Source organism: Eriocheir sinensis, chromosome 4 (assembly GCF_024679095.1).
Source record: "Eriocheir sinensis breed Jianghai 21 chromosome 4, ASM2467909v1, whole genome shotgun sequence".
Classification (NCBI taxonomy): Eukaryota; Metazoa; Arthropoda; class Malacostraca; order Decapoda; family Varunidae; genus Eriocheir; species Eriocheir sinensis.
In genome coordinates this window covers 21,781,549-21,797,272 of record NC_066512.1, presented here as the reverse complement: position 1 = coordinate 21,797,272, position 15,724 = coordinate 21,781,549, and the positions used below count along the sequence as shown (strand labels likewise).

Here is a 15,724-nt window from a genome sequence, read left to right as displayed (position 1 = left end):
TAATAATAATAATAATAATAATAATAATAATAATAATAATAATTATTATTATTATAATAATTATTATTAATTTTATAATAATAATGCCTAATAAAAATAATAATAATAATAATAATAATAATAATAGTAATAATAATAATAACGCCAATAATAAAAATAACAACAGTAATGATGATGATGATGATGATGAAGATGATGATGATGATGATACTGATGGTGATGATGGTAATAATAATAATAATAAATATAATGATGATAATAATAATAATAATAATAATAATAATAATAATAATAATAATAAATGATAATAATAATAATAATAATAATAATAATAATAATAATAATAATAATAATAATATTAATATTAATAATAATGGTAAATAATCCTTTTATTATAAATAGTACTATTCTATATATAATTATAATTAATAATAACGCTCTTGAAAAAGAAAATACTATTGAATTATTTCTGCCCATCAATATAATTAATGAAAAAGCCCGCGGGACGCCTTCCCCGCAGCGGCCCTTCGACAAAACGCAAATTAAACACGTCAATCCCGAAACCAAAATCCACAAATCATAATACACAAATCACTTCAAGCAAACCAGGCAGTTGTGCTGCTGCTGCTGTTGTCGATGATGTTGATCTTGTTCATGATAGTGATTGTCATTATCATTATTATATATGTTACCACTACTACTACTACTACTACTACTACTACTACTACTACTACTACTACTACTACTACTACTACTACTACTACTACTACTACTACTCTTCCTCATTCGTCTTATCTTCCCTTCTTTTATCACTTTCCTAACTCTTCCTCTTTTACCTCTATTCCAAAATTCTCCACTACTCCTTTCTCCACAATCTTTACCTCAAAACCATCAAAACCACACCCAAAAAAGTGCCTCAGCCCCCTTACCCCTTCAATCCCTTACTCCCTTCAGCCCTTCAATACCTTACCCCTTTCACCCCCTCACACACACCAGCCCTTAGCCCCTCAGTTCTCCATCCATGCATCTCGCCTGCAGCCCTATCCTTCTCACGGTCTCAGGATAATTCGCACACACGGACCTTAAGCCCTAGGGTAGTCCAGGCCCATGATGCAATCCCTGAGGTGGAGAGGAAAGCTTGGGAAAGGAGAGGAGAGGACAGGAGCATGGGAGAGGAGAGGAGAGGAAAAGAGGAGAAGAGGACAGAACAGGAGAGGATATTAAGGAAAGAAGAGAGAAGAGGAGAGGAGGAGATAAAGTGAGAGAAGATTGATGAAAAGAGTACAGGAAAGCAGAGAAAAGGAGAGAGAATAGAGGAAAGTGAGGGGAAGGAGAGGAGACGAGAGAATTTTGAAGTGGTTACAAAAATAAATAGGGAAGAGATGGAGAAGTGCAGTAAAGAAAAGAAGAGAGGAAATACGTATAAGAGAGGAAAGATATGAGCGAAAAGGGCATTGCAGGAAAGGAGAGAAAGAAGAAAAGCACTTAGGGGACGAAATAGGCGAAGGAAGTGGATGTGGAACGGAGAAAACAAATGAAGGATGATGAAAAGTGAAGGAATTGAATGTGAAGATAAAAAAGTCCACAAGCCATCACATTCTCCCTCAACCAGAAATAAAACATAAAACACCTCTGTCGTTCTCTCCCATCTAAGGAAACGACAAAACAAGGTAATCACACACAGACACAGGACTCAGAGGGCGACTATAGAGCTCAGAGAGAGAAGCTGCCTAGTTCAAGAAGCTTCCCCGACAACAACCCGATGTGAGTAGCTTGTAGTGTTGAAAAATCTGGTGAGCAAATACAGGGAACAAAGGGAGAGTCGAGGGGAATGAGTGACAAGAGGGGGATGAAGAGGAAGGGAGGAAGAGGGGGAAGACGAGGAGGAGGGGATGAAGAGGAGGAGGAGAAGGGGACGAAAGCAGAATAAGGAGATGGGGACGAAAAAAAAGTGAGAATGGGAAGATGAAGAGGCGTTAAGAGGGAAAGGGATTGATGAAGAGAGAGAGAGAGAGAGAAACTGTGACACGTGGGCAGGTAAGAGAGGGGAAACGATGGTAATGGAGGGAACAGTAAGAGTGTTTTTCCCTCCCTTTACCTCCCTTCCCCACACCCTTTCTCTCCCTCCCTGACCCTCCCCTTTACCTCCCTTCCCCACACCCTTTCTCTCCCTCCCTGACCCCCCCCCCCACGCTTGCCATAGGAAGTCACTGGCGTGGAAATGCATCATAACACTGGACGAGACGGGAAACAGATAACTGGAAGGCTTCTCATTACTTTGATGGTTCGTGTGTGTGTGTGTGTGTGTGTATGTGTGTGTGTGTGTGTGTGTGTGTGTGTGTGTGTGTGTTTAGTTCACGTATACAACATGTAGTGATTTGCATATTTCCACTTTGTTCGAATTTTTTTATAGTTCTGGTTAAGTGAGTGATGATACCCCCCCCCCACACACACACGACGTTACTATAAAAAAAAAATACCCCAGTGCCAACATAGATTAGAGCATTCGAGCCAGCCTTTAGTATACCCTTAAAAGAAGAAGAAAAAAAAATGCCACAAATCTGAAAAAGAAAAAGAAAAAGAAGAGGGCTCCGGGTACTCACTGAGGTCGGTGATGATGATGCGCTTGATGATGTCGAGTCCGGACTTCATGAAGGAGTGAACGTTCATGCAGGAGGAGTAAAACGTTTTCAGCTTCCACTCGATGCTGTTCACCTCCTCGGGCTCGTTCATGGTGTCCAGCAGCTCACGCATCTCCGCCAGGGCTGCAGGAGGAGGAGGAGGAGGATTGGGTCACTTGATTGTGGGTCTTGGGGTTAGGAAGAGGAATAGGAAGGAGGATGAGGAGGGGGAGGAGGATGGGGTCATGTGCTTGTAGGTCGTGAGGAAGAGAAGGGAGGAATAGGAGGAAGATTGGGTCACTTGTTTGTAGGTCGTGAGGTTAGGAGGAGGAAGGAGGAGGAGGAGGAGGAGGAGGAGGAGGAGGAGGAGGAAGATGGGGTCATGTGTTTGTAGGTCGTGAGGTTAGAAAGGGGAAGAGGAAGAGGGAGGAGGAGGAGGAGGAAGATGGGGTTATGTGTTTATACTTCGTGAGGTTAGAAAGAGGAGGAAAGAGGAAGGAGGAGAAAAGGGAAGATGGGGTCAGGTGCTTGTAGGTCGTGAGGTTAGGAAGAGGAAGAGGAAGAAGGAGGATGAAGAGGAAGGAGGATGAAGAGGAAGGTCACGCGTGGGGAGAACAAAAATAAATTAAAGAAGGGAATTAGTACAGTAGAGGAAAGATACACACACAGTTAATAGGAAGGGAATTTAACAAGGACATTGGCAATAATTGGTTCATCAACAGAGTGGTGGATGAGTGGAACAGATCTGGCAGTCATGTGGTGAGTGCCAATACGATACACACATTAAAAAAAAGATTCGATAAATTCATGGATAGTGATGATTGATGAGGTTAGATTCACAGGTGTTGCCTTTTATATCCCTACCGCCCTCTTGCAGACTCCTTATGTTCTTATATATTAGAAAAGGCAAGTATATAAATTTAAAAATATGAAGGGAATATATTGCCTGTTAGGTGTTAGGTTAGGTGTTAGGTTTCGTAAATGGTGGGGAAGGAAAAACGAGTGAGGAAAATTAGAAGAGGCATACGAAAAAAAAATAATAGAAAAACCAAAGCAATGTAGAAAAAAAAGAAAAGAAATCAAACGCAAAATATAAAGCATAAACGTACATAAAAAGAGATCAGAAAATAAAACAAAAGGAGGGAGATAATAAATAACAGGGATAGGGATAACAAAAAAGGGAGGTGTACGATAGGAGGATAAAGTAAGAAAAAGGAGAAAGGAAGACAAGCTCATCTCACCAGCGGCCAACGACATCGCCAGCCAAACGAGGGGTGGGGATGGGGGGGGGGTGGAGGGTCGAAGGGGGCGAGGGACCGCGACTCTCCCTCCACCTTCGCCGCCACCGCCTCAAGCCACACACACACACAACGAGACGCCACTGATAACAACTAACTGATAAGGGACGCGGGGAAGGGAAGCCGATGAAAAAAACAATGAAGAAGATTAAGAAGATAAGCGAAAGGAAAGATGAAGTGGACCAGAAGAGAGAGAGAGAGAAAAACAGATTTTTTTTTTTTTTTTACGTTGTTGCCTATTGCGCCGGTAGGCATCTTCCCGGTGGTGTATACGAAGGTTGGGTGAAATTGCTTCCTTGGATAAGACGATAAAAAGTGAGGATGGGGAATAAGATAAAGAGAGTAATAAATAAATAAATAAATAAATAGAATAATAAAAAAATGGAGTTTCTAGTTTGTATTGTGTGTGTGTGTGTGTGTGTGTGTGTGTGTGTGTGTGTGTGTGTGATAATTAAAATAGTTTCGAGGTGAATGAAATATGAATGTCTACGTTAGAGAAATTGCAGTCATACATTATAAGGACAATGATGAAAGAAACAAACAAAAAAAGGAACGGTATTCAAAATGTTTTATAACGTAACCAAGAGAGTAATTAAAACAAACAATACTAAACTAAACAAAGTCAGCAAATAGATAAATACTGAAGCCCATAAACGCAGTAGACTAAATATACAAAAAAAAAGGAAGCAAATTTAACCTAAAAAAAAAAAAAGTATAAAACGCAGTGCACAACATACCACTAGAAAATAAATGCGTACGGTTCAGTTAACGAAAAAAAAAAAAAGAAAAAAAAAGTTGATCACAATAAAACGAAAATATGTGACACTTCAGACACCGACAAATTAATGTAACAAAACAGGATGACCTACACCGGGAGAGAGAGAGAGAGCAGTGACCTTTCGTTAGTCATCGCTTTTCACGTTTCAGTGGACGATATAGAAAACGGGGGAGAAGTCATAACACAAGAAAGAAAATGGAAATCAGACTACTCTTAACTGTGGAGGAGGAGGAGGAGGAGGAGGTGGAGGAGGAGGATAAGGAGGACGAAGAGAGGGAGTAGGAATAGGAGGAGGAGTAGGAAGAGGGGGAGGAGTAGTTGTTGGAGGAGGAGGAGGAGGAGGAGGAGGAGGAGGAGGAGTAGAGGTTGGAGGAGGAGGAGGAGGGGTTGGAGGAGGAGGAGGAGGAGGAGGAGGAGACCATACTTCCATCATTTGTCATCCATTGAATGTGTATGTGTGAATGGATACACAAAGAGAGAAAAAGAATAATGTGTGTGTGTGTGTGTGTGTGTGTGTGTGTGTGTGTGTGACAATAGCTCTGCATGACCACCCCCCAACTCTCTCTCTCTCTCTCTCTCTCTCTCTCTCTCTCTCTCTCTCTCTCTCTCTCTCTCTCTCTCTCTCTCTCTCTCTCTCTCTCTCTCTCTCTCTCTCTCTCTCTCTCTCTCTGTCAATCATACCCTCACACATCTTTATCGTCTCCTCTATTTGCTTTCATCTTCTATTCCCTCTTCCGGAGCTTTCATCGTCTCCTCACCCTCCTTCCCTTCTTACAACACTCCCTCTCATCTTTCCTACTACGGTACAATTCGCTCACGATTCCTTACATTTCCATTTAACTCTCTCAACACTCAACCCAACGTGGAGGAGCAGGGGCAGGAGGAGGAGGAGGAAGATGAGGAGTAGGAGGAGGAGGAGGAAGATGAGGAGTAGGAAGAGGAGGGGGATATTGAAGGATATTTCTACTTTTTTTGACAACTGAATAATCCATTACAGATATTTTTGGATGACTTCTGAGTCGGCCGTGGTTAGGACAATTGCACGCATTTTGTCATCAGCATAGTTCGATAGGTATAATTCTAATTCTATCTTTAAGTCCTTGATGCACATAATGTTGAGAACAGAACCCATTACTGACGATACTAACTAGTGACAGGGACTTATATTGTCTCTTAACCAACTGACTGAAGTATATAACCACTCTGAATGAGATTATCCCAGCATTCATATATACCGAGGAGGAAGTCAAACATCTTGGTTATCAGGAGCGTTTATTTCTGAAACCGTGCTGGATAAATATTGAAATCTTCTATAGGAACCTCTAGGAAATCTTTTCGAGGATATTACCGCCAATAACGTGAAGCTTATAGGCCTGTAGGTTGAGGCCACGCTCTTGGCTATTTTTAATAATCGATGTTACGTTTACTTGCTTCCAGCCTTCGAAGAATTTGTCCAGGCTTTCTGATCGAGCACTGGGGCTGGTGAGTGGATTAGGTGCTTGCTGTGTGAGATCTTTTAGCAGCTTCGGTGATCAAGTTTTCAAATCCTGTCTACTTCTTAGTGCCAAGTTTATCGAGGTGCTTTTGTCCAACTTGTTTGTATATTGTGATAAATTCAGGAGTTGTGGCTGCCTTTGGTGGAGCAGGACCCTCGGGGATGGAGTCATTGCTCTCAACCGTGAACACCAGAAGTGAATTTTACGTACAGGATGCCGGTCACGTGCCTAATGTCTTAATTACGTTAGCACGCCGCTTTCGTTCGTCGTCATGCAGCGATTACAGATCACAGCTGAACACTAGATAACAGAATTCAACATTAGATGAATCACAAGAAAATAACGGCAGGGTGAGTTTCATATGAGGAGGAAGACCTGGTGACTAGATACTCCTAAGGTGGCTGGTGCGCGAGAAGGAGGAGGAGGAGGAGGCGGAGGAGGAGGAGGAGGAAGATGGGAAAAGGAACTGAGTAGGAAAAGTCTGTCACAATTCTCTCTCTCTCTCTCTCTCTCTCTCTCTCTCTCTCTCTCTCTCTCTCTCTCTCTCTCTCTCTCTCTCTCTCTCTCTCTCTCTCTCTCTCTCTCTCTCTCTCTCTCTCTCTCTCTCTCTCTCTCTCTCTCTCTCTCTCTCTCCCTCTCTTTCCCTCTCTCTCTTTCCCTCTCTATCTCTTTCCCTCTCTATCTCTTTCCCTCTCTATCTCTTTCCCTCTCTATCTCTTTCCCTCTCTATCTCTTTCCCTCTCTATCTCTTTCCCTCTCTATCTCCTACCCTCCCTTCCTCTCTATCTCCTACCCTCCCTTCCTCTCTATCTCCTACCCTCCCTTCCTCTCTCCCTCCATCCTGCCCTTTCTCTCCCTCCTTCCTGCCCTCTTCCTCCTCCTCCTCCTTCCCATCCTCCCTCCAGGCGCCGGGGCCGTACACAACCTCGCCTGATTGCCAAAACAATCCTGGAAGACGCCCCTCTGAATGGCCTTTTGACGAAGTGTCGCGCCCCCGAGTGATTTATGCAAATGGCTCCCCGGCACGATATGTCTCGAAATATCTGGCACGAATTATAAGGGACCGGGAGCCTCCATTCACTGGCCCAGATTAATGGTATATCTTTTTCTCCATTGTAAGTGGCGAGGCGAGAGGCCGAATCGATGAAAAACAAAGCTATTCATTCTTCCTCCTCCTCCTCCTCCTCCTCCTCTTCCTCCTCCTCTTCCTCCTCCGATTCCGACTCCGACTTCTTTCCTTTCTTCCTCTTTCTCGTCCTCCTCCTCCTCTTCTTTCTTCTCTGATTCCCACCGAGACCTTTTTTCCTCCTCAATTCCTATTTTCGTTCTCCTCTTCTTCTTTCTCCGTCCTCCTCCTCCTCCTCGTCCTCTTTCTTGTGTTTCTTATAGTCTTCCTTTTCCTCTTCCAGTTCAATTTTCCCTTTCTTTCTTCTTTTCCTCCCATTGTCCTCTCTCTCTTTCTCTTCCTCCTTGACCCAATATTCCTCCTTCTCTCTCTCCCTTTCTCTCTCCAAACACACACCCACACACACATTTTCTCGTAACCTACACGACTCAGTTAACAAGTTCTCATCATCATCACCATTATCATCACCACCATCATCACCATCATCATCACATCACACACTTCTAAGAAAATTTATGGGAATCAACACACCATCGTCCAATCTTCGTTATTTGTCTTTTATAATCTCTCTCTCTCTCTCTCTCTCTCTCTCTCTCTCTCTCTCTCTCTCTCTCTCTCTCTCTCTCTCTCTCTCTCTCTCTCTCTCTCTCTCTCTCTCTCTCATTTTTTTTTTCACTTTCCTTCTTTCTTTCTCTTTTCTTGTTTTTTTCTTCTTTTTTTCCTTCTATCTCTCATTCTTTCTTTTTCTTTCATTCCTCTCTCTCTCTCTCTCTCTCTCTCTCTCTCTCTCTCTCTCTCTCTCTCTCTCTCTCTCTCTCTCTCTCTCTCTCTCTCTCTCTCTCTCTCGACACGTTATTCGTTTTCCTTTGTTAAAAATGTATTGGGTTTAATTTTTTTTGTACAAGCATTTTTACATTTGCTTTCACATAATTCCTACACCATTTGCACTCCCACTCCCTCCACAGCCTTTCCTCACCTCCTCGTCACATCCCCCATTTCTTTTCCCCGTTTTCCCTCCTCCTCAAGCTCGGGCACCCTCTTCTTAGTCCTTAGCAATACCCCGATCGTCGCTCCTATGTGTCGATCACCTTTTCTAAGCCTTATATTAATCCCTTCTCTTGGCTTGGTAGTATGAAAAAAAAAGATTGTAATGAAGCCTTTTTCTAAACCATATATTAATCCCTTCTCCTGGCTACCCTTCCCTCGCTTCTTTTGATTCACGATGCTCTTTACTAATCCTCCATTCAGTTTTCTCACCCTCCCAGACACAACCTTTGATTTCCTCGCCTTCCCTCTTTCTTTTGACCCTAGCATGCTCTTATTCATCCTCTCTTCAGCTTCCTTACCCTCCCCGGCCCACGCTTTGATATCCTCGTCTTTCATTCACCCTCCCGACCTCACCCGTGTCCTTAACCCGTCCGCTGCGATTGGCATGGTACCCTGGTAACATATAGTCCTAGGTCTTTCTCTGCCTCTGTGGTGGATAGTGGAGTGTTTCCCATGTGGTATTGGTGTGCTGGATATCCCCTCCCATGGTGCAGGAATTTACATTTTTCTTCATTGAATTGTAACAGCCACTTTTTGCTCCATTCAAGTAGCTTGGTGAGGTCTGACAATAGGAAATCCGCATTCAAGGAGTTAAAGCTGTATTTAGCATTTGTTCGGTCTCACCTCGACTACCTACGCGGTGATGCTCCGGTCTCCTTACTATAGAATGGACAACGACGTGGTAGAATGTGTGCAGCAGAGTATGGCCAGAATGATTCACAGGTTAAGAACTTGCAACATGTGGAAAGGCGATGGGCGGGAGGTTTAATCGAAATATACGAATTAATGAAGAGCTTCAATAGGTGTGGTGTTTATAAGGCTCTGGTAGTTAAAAGCAGGGTAGGACACGTGGTTTTGAGTTATATCTATTCAGATTCAACACGAACCTCCTCGCCCTTCCTTCCCCCTCATCCTCTCCTCGTCCTCTCTTCCCCCCTCCCTCTCCATCACCCAACTCTCCCTTCCTTGCTTTTCCTTGCTCTTCCTCACTCTCTCTTAACTCTCTCTCTGCCCTCCTATCCTCTTCTCACCCTCTCCTATCTCTCTCCCTGCCTTCCCATCCTCTTCTCACTCTCTCCTTCCCCTCTCTTACCCTCCTTTACCTTCCCCTAGCTCTCCCTTTCCTTCCATCCTCTTCTTGTCCTCCCTCACTCTCCCTGTCTTTCCATCCTCTCTCTCACCCTCCTTCTCCCTTCCTTCTGCCCTCCCATCCTCTCTCACACTCCCTCTCCGTCCCTCCTGCCCTCCCATCCTCTCTCTTCCCTTCCTCACCCTCCCTCTCCGTCCCTCCTGCCCTCCCATCCTCTCTCTTCCCCTCCTCACCCTCCCTCTCCGTCCCTCCTGCCCTCCCGTCCTCTCTCATCCCCTCTCCCCCTTCCTCCCCTCCCGCCGCTTCTCAAAAACTCCATCGAAGACTCCAAAGTTGAGAGTGAGTGAGCGGAGCCAAGGCGGCGGCACGTCCCTCACGGCGCCACTCGACCGGACAATGGGACCTTCTACACCCTGCCCCCTACCCCCCTGCCTGCCTCCCTCCCTCCCTACAGCTTTCACCCATACATTCCTTCCATCACCCATACATCCACTCTACCGGACAATGAACCCCCCCCTACCCCCTTCACCCTTGGCTGTTCCCCTTCATCCCCTGCCCCTGCCTACCCCCTTCTTCCCTGCAGCTTTCACCCATATATTCCTTCCATCACCCATACATCCACTCGACCGGACAATGTAACCCCCCCCTACCCCCCTCACCTTCCATGCTCTCACCCTCCTCTCCCTTTCTTTCTTTCCTCCCTCATCCTTCTATTTCTGCTTTCCTTTCCTACCATCACGTTTCCCTCATTCCTTCATGCCTTTCATCCTTCCCTCCATCCCTGCCTCTCTCATCTCTCCCTCTCCCTGCTTTCCCACCTCAACTGTGACATCTATCCCTCATTTTCCTCCCTCCTTTTTCTTCCTCCTTGCATCTTATTTTTTTTCTTCCTCCTATCTCCTTCAATCATAATGCCGTTCTCTTTCCTTCTTCTTTCAATCGTAATAGCTATCCAGTTTTTAATCTCTCCTTAAATCGTATATTTACCTCACACACACACCTTCTCTCCTTTTTCTCCCTTTTCCTCCCTCATTACATATTCCTCCTTTTCTTTTCTCTGATTTTTCCCTCTTTTCTTTCTTCTTTGAATATTTATCTTCTTCGTCCCTCGTTGTTTATTTCTATTTTATTTTTCCTCCCTTATATTTTTTCTATTCCTCCTTCTCCCTTTTCGGTTATCCCTCCTTTTCGGTATTCTATAATATTTCTTCTACTCCTTCCTTTTACTCCCTCTATGAAATTCCTCCTCCTTCTCCTTCTCCTTCTCCCCCTTTATACATCCCTCCTTTGGTTTCTGCTATAATATTCCTTCTCTTTCTCTTTCCTTTTTCTCCCTCTATGAAATTCCTCCCCCTTCTTCTCCCTTTTTGCGTTTCTCTCTCCTTTTCCTTCCGCCTTTTACTCTTCTTCCTTTTCCTCCCTCTATGAAATTCCTCCTCCTCCTCCTCCTCCTCCTCCCTCTTTGTATATCTCTCCTTTTCCTTCCCCATTTTACTCTTCTTCCTTTTCCTCCCTCTATTAAAATTCCTCTTTCTCTTTCCTCTTTGAACATCTCTCTTTTTCCTTTCCTATCCCCTTTTACTATCCTTCCTTCCTTCCACCAAAGAATTCTTATTTTCTTCCTCCGTAAGGGTCATCAACTTCCTCTCTTTTACTTTTTTTCTATTTTTTTTTCATTTTTTTTGAGTCCTCTTACTCCCCCCCCCCCCCCCAGCGCCTTTTCTTATGACATCCACTCCTAAGTTCCTTCCACTTCTCTCCTCTCAAGGGTCTTTTTTTCTGTACTCGGAAGTTTTTTTTTTTTTTTTCCCTCTGCTTTCCTTCTCTCTCTCTCTCCTGCTCCTTTTCCAGTTGTTGTGTACCTTTCGAACTTTCTTATTTCAGTTGAGTTTCCCCTTTCTTGTTTTTTTTTATTCGTTTTCCTTTCTTCCTTTTTTTTGGTTTTCTCCTACTTCTTCATCTTCCCTCTCTTCGTTTGCGTCCCTTTTCTATTCCTTCATTGTCCTCTCATCTTCTTTTCCTTCTTTTTTCTTTCCTCCTCTCTTTTTCTGTCGTTTTTCCCTTCTATTCCTTCTTTTTTACCTTATTTTCTCTTTCTTTTCCTCTTCCTTCTTTTCCCACTCTTCTGTCTTTAACTTGTTTTCTCTTCTTCATAGTCTTTCTTCCTTTTCTTCTACGTTTCCCATCTTTTCTTTTTTGTCTTCCTTCTTATCCCACTTTTTCTTCATCCCTTTCTTTCTATATTTCTCTTTCACTTTCTTCCCCTTGTCTTTTCCATATGTTCTTTCTTCTTCCTTTTTTTTCCTCTGCTTTCCTTCTCTCCGTTTTTTTTCCTATCTTCCTTCCTTCACCTGAGTTTTCCTTTCCTTCCTTCTTTTTCCTCACCTTCTTCTTTCTTTCTGATCTCTCTCTCGTCCTTTTCATCATTCTTTCTCTTTCCCTTCTTCTCCCTATTCCTCTATTCCTCTCTTTCTTTCTTCCTCCATCCATCCCTTCCTTCCTTCCTTCCTCCCTCAATCCATCCCTTCCTTCCTTCCATTCCATCCTTCCTTCCCCCCTCCCTCCATTCCTTCCTTCCATTTCATCCTTTCTCCCTTCCTCCATTCCTCCCTTCCTTTCTTCCTTCCTCCATCCCTTCCTTCAAATCCATCCTTCACTGGACTCTCCCTCCCTGTCTTTCCTTTCATTCCCTCTCCTCATTTTTGCCTTCCTGGGTCGTCCACTGCTGTGTGTGTATGTATATGTGTATGTGTGTGTGTGTGTGTGTGTGTGTGTGTGCGCAAGAGAGTCAGCCATTTAAAGCGGTCTAAAAGTATGAGCGGGTGTGTTTTATGGAGACATGAATCTGATACGCATTCAGAAAGCGCATACTCACGCTTTTCCTGCACAAAGACTTACACGGCCGAATATGCAGAGTAGCGGCGGGCTAATGTATACAGTGGCCGCCAGGGGGACGCGAGGCTTGTATGATTTCTGCGTCCTCGCCTACGTTATATTTTCTTCCATTCCATTCTGCTCCCACTTCACCTCCTTCCCTTTCCTCCATTCCCTTCCCCTAACCTCCCTTTCCCACTCACTTCATCTTCTTCCCTTTCCTCCTTTCCCTTTCCCTAACCACCCTTTCCCACCCATATCATCTCCTCCCCTTACCCCTTGTCCCTATCTCTTCCCTTCCCTTCCTCTTCCCTCCCTTTCCCACCCACTTCATCTCCTCCCATCTCCTACCTTCCCTTCCTCTCCCACCCACTGTTTCCACCCTATCTACTCCCTTCCCTTCCCTTCCCTCCCTGTATCCTGCTGAGTCCAAGGCCTGACTGAACCACTGACACAATGCAAGGGGCCACTTTTCTACACACACACACACACACACACACACACACACACACACACACACACACACACACACACACACACACACACACATATATAGTTAGTGTCTCCAAACATAATAAGTGATGAAGAGAATGCTTTGCCAAATGATATCGTGTGTGTGGAAAACGTGCGTGTGTAATTAGTTTAAGGATGTGAATGAAAAATGTGATAAAATACGATACATTATTTATACACATACGAGGTTGATTCAGTTTGGTAGCGATGGGAGTAGGTAGGAAGAAGAAAACGGGGAGAGTGGACGCGGACACACACACACACACACACACACACACACACACACACACACACACACACACACACACACACACAGACACACACACCTTTTCTTTTTTATCTTTTTTCTCCTTTCTTTTAAGTCATTCTATAGTTTCCTTCCTTCCTATCTACCTTTCTTCTTTTCCTTCCTTCCATCCTTTACCTCTGTTCTTTCCCTTTTCACACACACACACACACACACACACACACACACACACACACACACACACACACAGCAAGAGAACAATATGCCGAGTCAAGTGTGAGCTGACCACGAGTGATCTTTTTGCTGTTTAGACTGAACAAGCCGGACACTGACACAGCAAAACCGCCTCTATGTTCATTTATCTCTATTGTTTTTGTTTGTTTGTGTTTGGTTTTTATTTGACATTCTCTTCTTGCTGTTCGTGGTTTGTTTTCCTCGTCGTATTTTCTTTATTTTCCTGGTCCGCATTTTTTTGTATTTGTCATTTTATTTTATTTTATTTTATTTTATTTATTTCTTATTCTTTCATATGCAGTTTTTTTTCAAGTTTTCATATCTCATTTTTTTTTCTCATCTGATATTCTCTTGTTCCTGTTCCTTCTTGTTTTTTTCTTATTTCTCGCATTTTTTTCTTTTTTTCCTCATCTGCAGTTTCTCTTTTATTTAACTTTCCTTTTCAGTTTTCTTCTTTTGCATTTCTTCCTTTATTTGCATTTGTTCTTGTTTTCCTTCTTCGTCTACACTCTTCGTCGTCTTTCTCAGTAATTCCTCTTTTCCGCCTTTCATTTAATTTTCTTCTTAATGGTTTCTTCTTCAAATTAGTCTTCTTTTTCTTCTTCGTTCTGCTCCTCTTCCTCCTCCTCTATTCTCAGTATTTCTTCTTTTCCTTCTATTATCTCCTTTTCTTCTTCCTCTTAATAACAACTTCATCTTCATCTTTTTCTTCCTTCTTCTTTCTCATTTTCTTCGTCATTTTTCCCTTCCTCTTTTCCGTCTTTCATCTCCTTTTCTTATCCTTGTTTTTTTTTACTACTTTTGCATCTACATTTTCTTCCTTCTCTCTCGTTTTCCTCATCCTCTTTCTCTTCCTCTTTTCAAACCAAGTCCTAATTCCCGTCTTTCATCTCCACTTCTTCATTCTTCTTTTCTGTCTTCCTCATCCTTTTCCTCTTCCTCTTTTCACAGTAACTCCTCTTTCCCGTCTTTCATCTCCACTTCTTCATCGTCATCTTTTTCATTCATCTTTATCGCCTCCCTTCTCCTCTTCCTCCGCCTTCCCAGACCCTCGTCCCTCAACAAATCAAGCCTTTCCACGGTTGAGCAAGGAGGGACATATACGAAGATTACCTTCCACAAGTCGACGTGTCCCAGTCATCCATTGAAATCCCTCCTAAACATAACAACCCGTTTTTGCTGCCAGTCATCCATAGCGCCAGTCAACAACCCGCAGCGTGCCAGTCATCAACCAGCACCGTGCCAAGCCAGTCATCGCTCAAACAGTCGCTCACTTCACTCAAACAAGAACTGAGGGGCAAAAATAGAAGGTGGTCTTGATATCGATGACACGAGTTTAGTCTTTTTTATTTTTTTTCCTTCTTATTTTTGTTTTTTATTTTTGTCCAATTTTCTCCTTTTTTCGTGTACTTGGTTATCACTTTCCTCTTGAACTTTCTTTTTTTGGTTATGTTTCTGTGTTCTTTGCCTGTTTTTTCTTTCATTTTATCCTTTCTTTCTTTCTTTCAATATTCTTTCTTTTATTTTGTCTTTATTTCCAGCTTTTTTTGTTTTTTTTATCCTTTTCTCAGCTTCTTTTTCTAGTCATCAATATTTTCTTTTTTTTATAATTCTTCCAACCTCTTCTTTTTTCTCTTCCTTTCGTCTCTCACTAATGTTTAACCTTCCCCCGTTTTTTTTTTTTCGTCTTTTTCCTCCTTTCATATTTTTTTCATTCTTCCATCCTTCCATATTTTACTTACTTTCTTCCTCTTCTACATTTCCCTTCTTACTTTCTTTCTACCTTCCTTCTTTCCTTCTCCCCTTCCTTCCTTCCTTCTTTTTTCCTTTCCCTGCTTCCCTCCGTAACTTCACTACTGTATCCTGTGCTTCATTTCTGACTCTCTCCCTTCCTTTGTTCCTTCAGTCCTTATCTCAGTGCTTTCCGTCCTTCTTCCTTTCAATTTCCCTAGGCCTATATTGCGTTTTCTCTCATAAACTTTGCCCCCCTCCTCCTCCTCCTTCTCTTCCTCCTCGTCCTTTAATTCCTTAGGTTTATAATAAATTTTTTCCTCCTACCCCTTCTCCTCCTCGCCAGTCATGCAGCCCCCTCCTCCTCCTCCTTCTCCTCCCCGTCAGTCATGCAGCCTCGGCCCAAACTTTACCCCCCTCCTCCTCCTCCTCCTTCTCTTCCTCCTCGTCCTTTAATTCCTTAGGTCTATAATTCATTTTTTCCTCCTCCTCCTCCTCGCCAGTCATGCAGCCTCCTCCTTCTCCTCCTCCTCCCCGTCAGTCATGCAGCCTCCTCCTCCTCCTTCTCTTCCTCCTCGTCCTTTAATTCCTTAGGTTTATAATTCATTTTTTCCTCCTACCCCTTCTCCTCCTCGCCAGTCATGCAGCCTCCTCCTCCTCCTCCTCCCC

General features: G+C 43.3%; 1 protein-coding gene across 2 annotated transcripts in view; it reads right to left on the bottom strand.

Annotated features, from left to right (window-relative positions):
• Nucleotides 1–15,724, bottom strand: part of LOC127009855 (endothelin-converting enzyme-like 1) — a 132,150-nt gene that overhangs the window by 107,729 nt on the left and 8,697 nt on the right. For both annotated transcript variants that reach the window (XM_050883269.1, XM_050883277.1), the window contains exon 2: nucleotides 2,604–2,765. In XM_050883269.1, coding sequence (XP_050739226.1) covers nucleotides 2,604–2,754 — 151 coding nt within the window. In that variant the 5' untranslated portion in view covers nucleotides 2,755–2,765. The remainder of the gene's footprint in view (nucleotides 1–2,603; nucleotides 2,766–15,724) is intronic.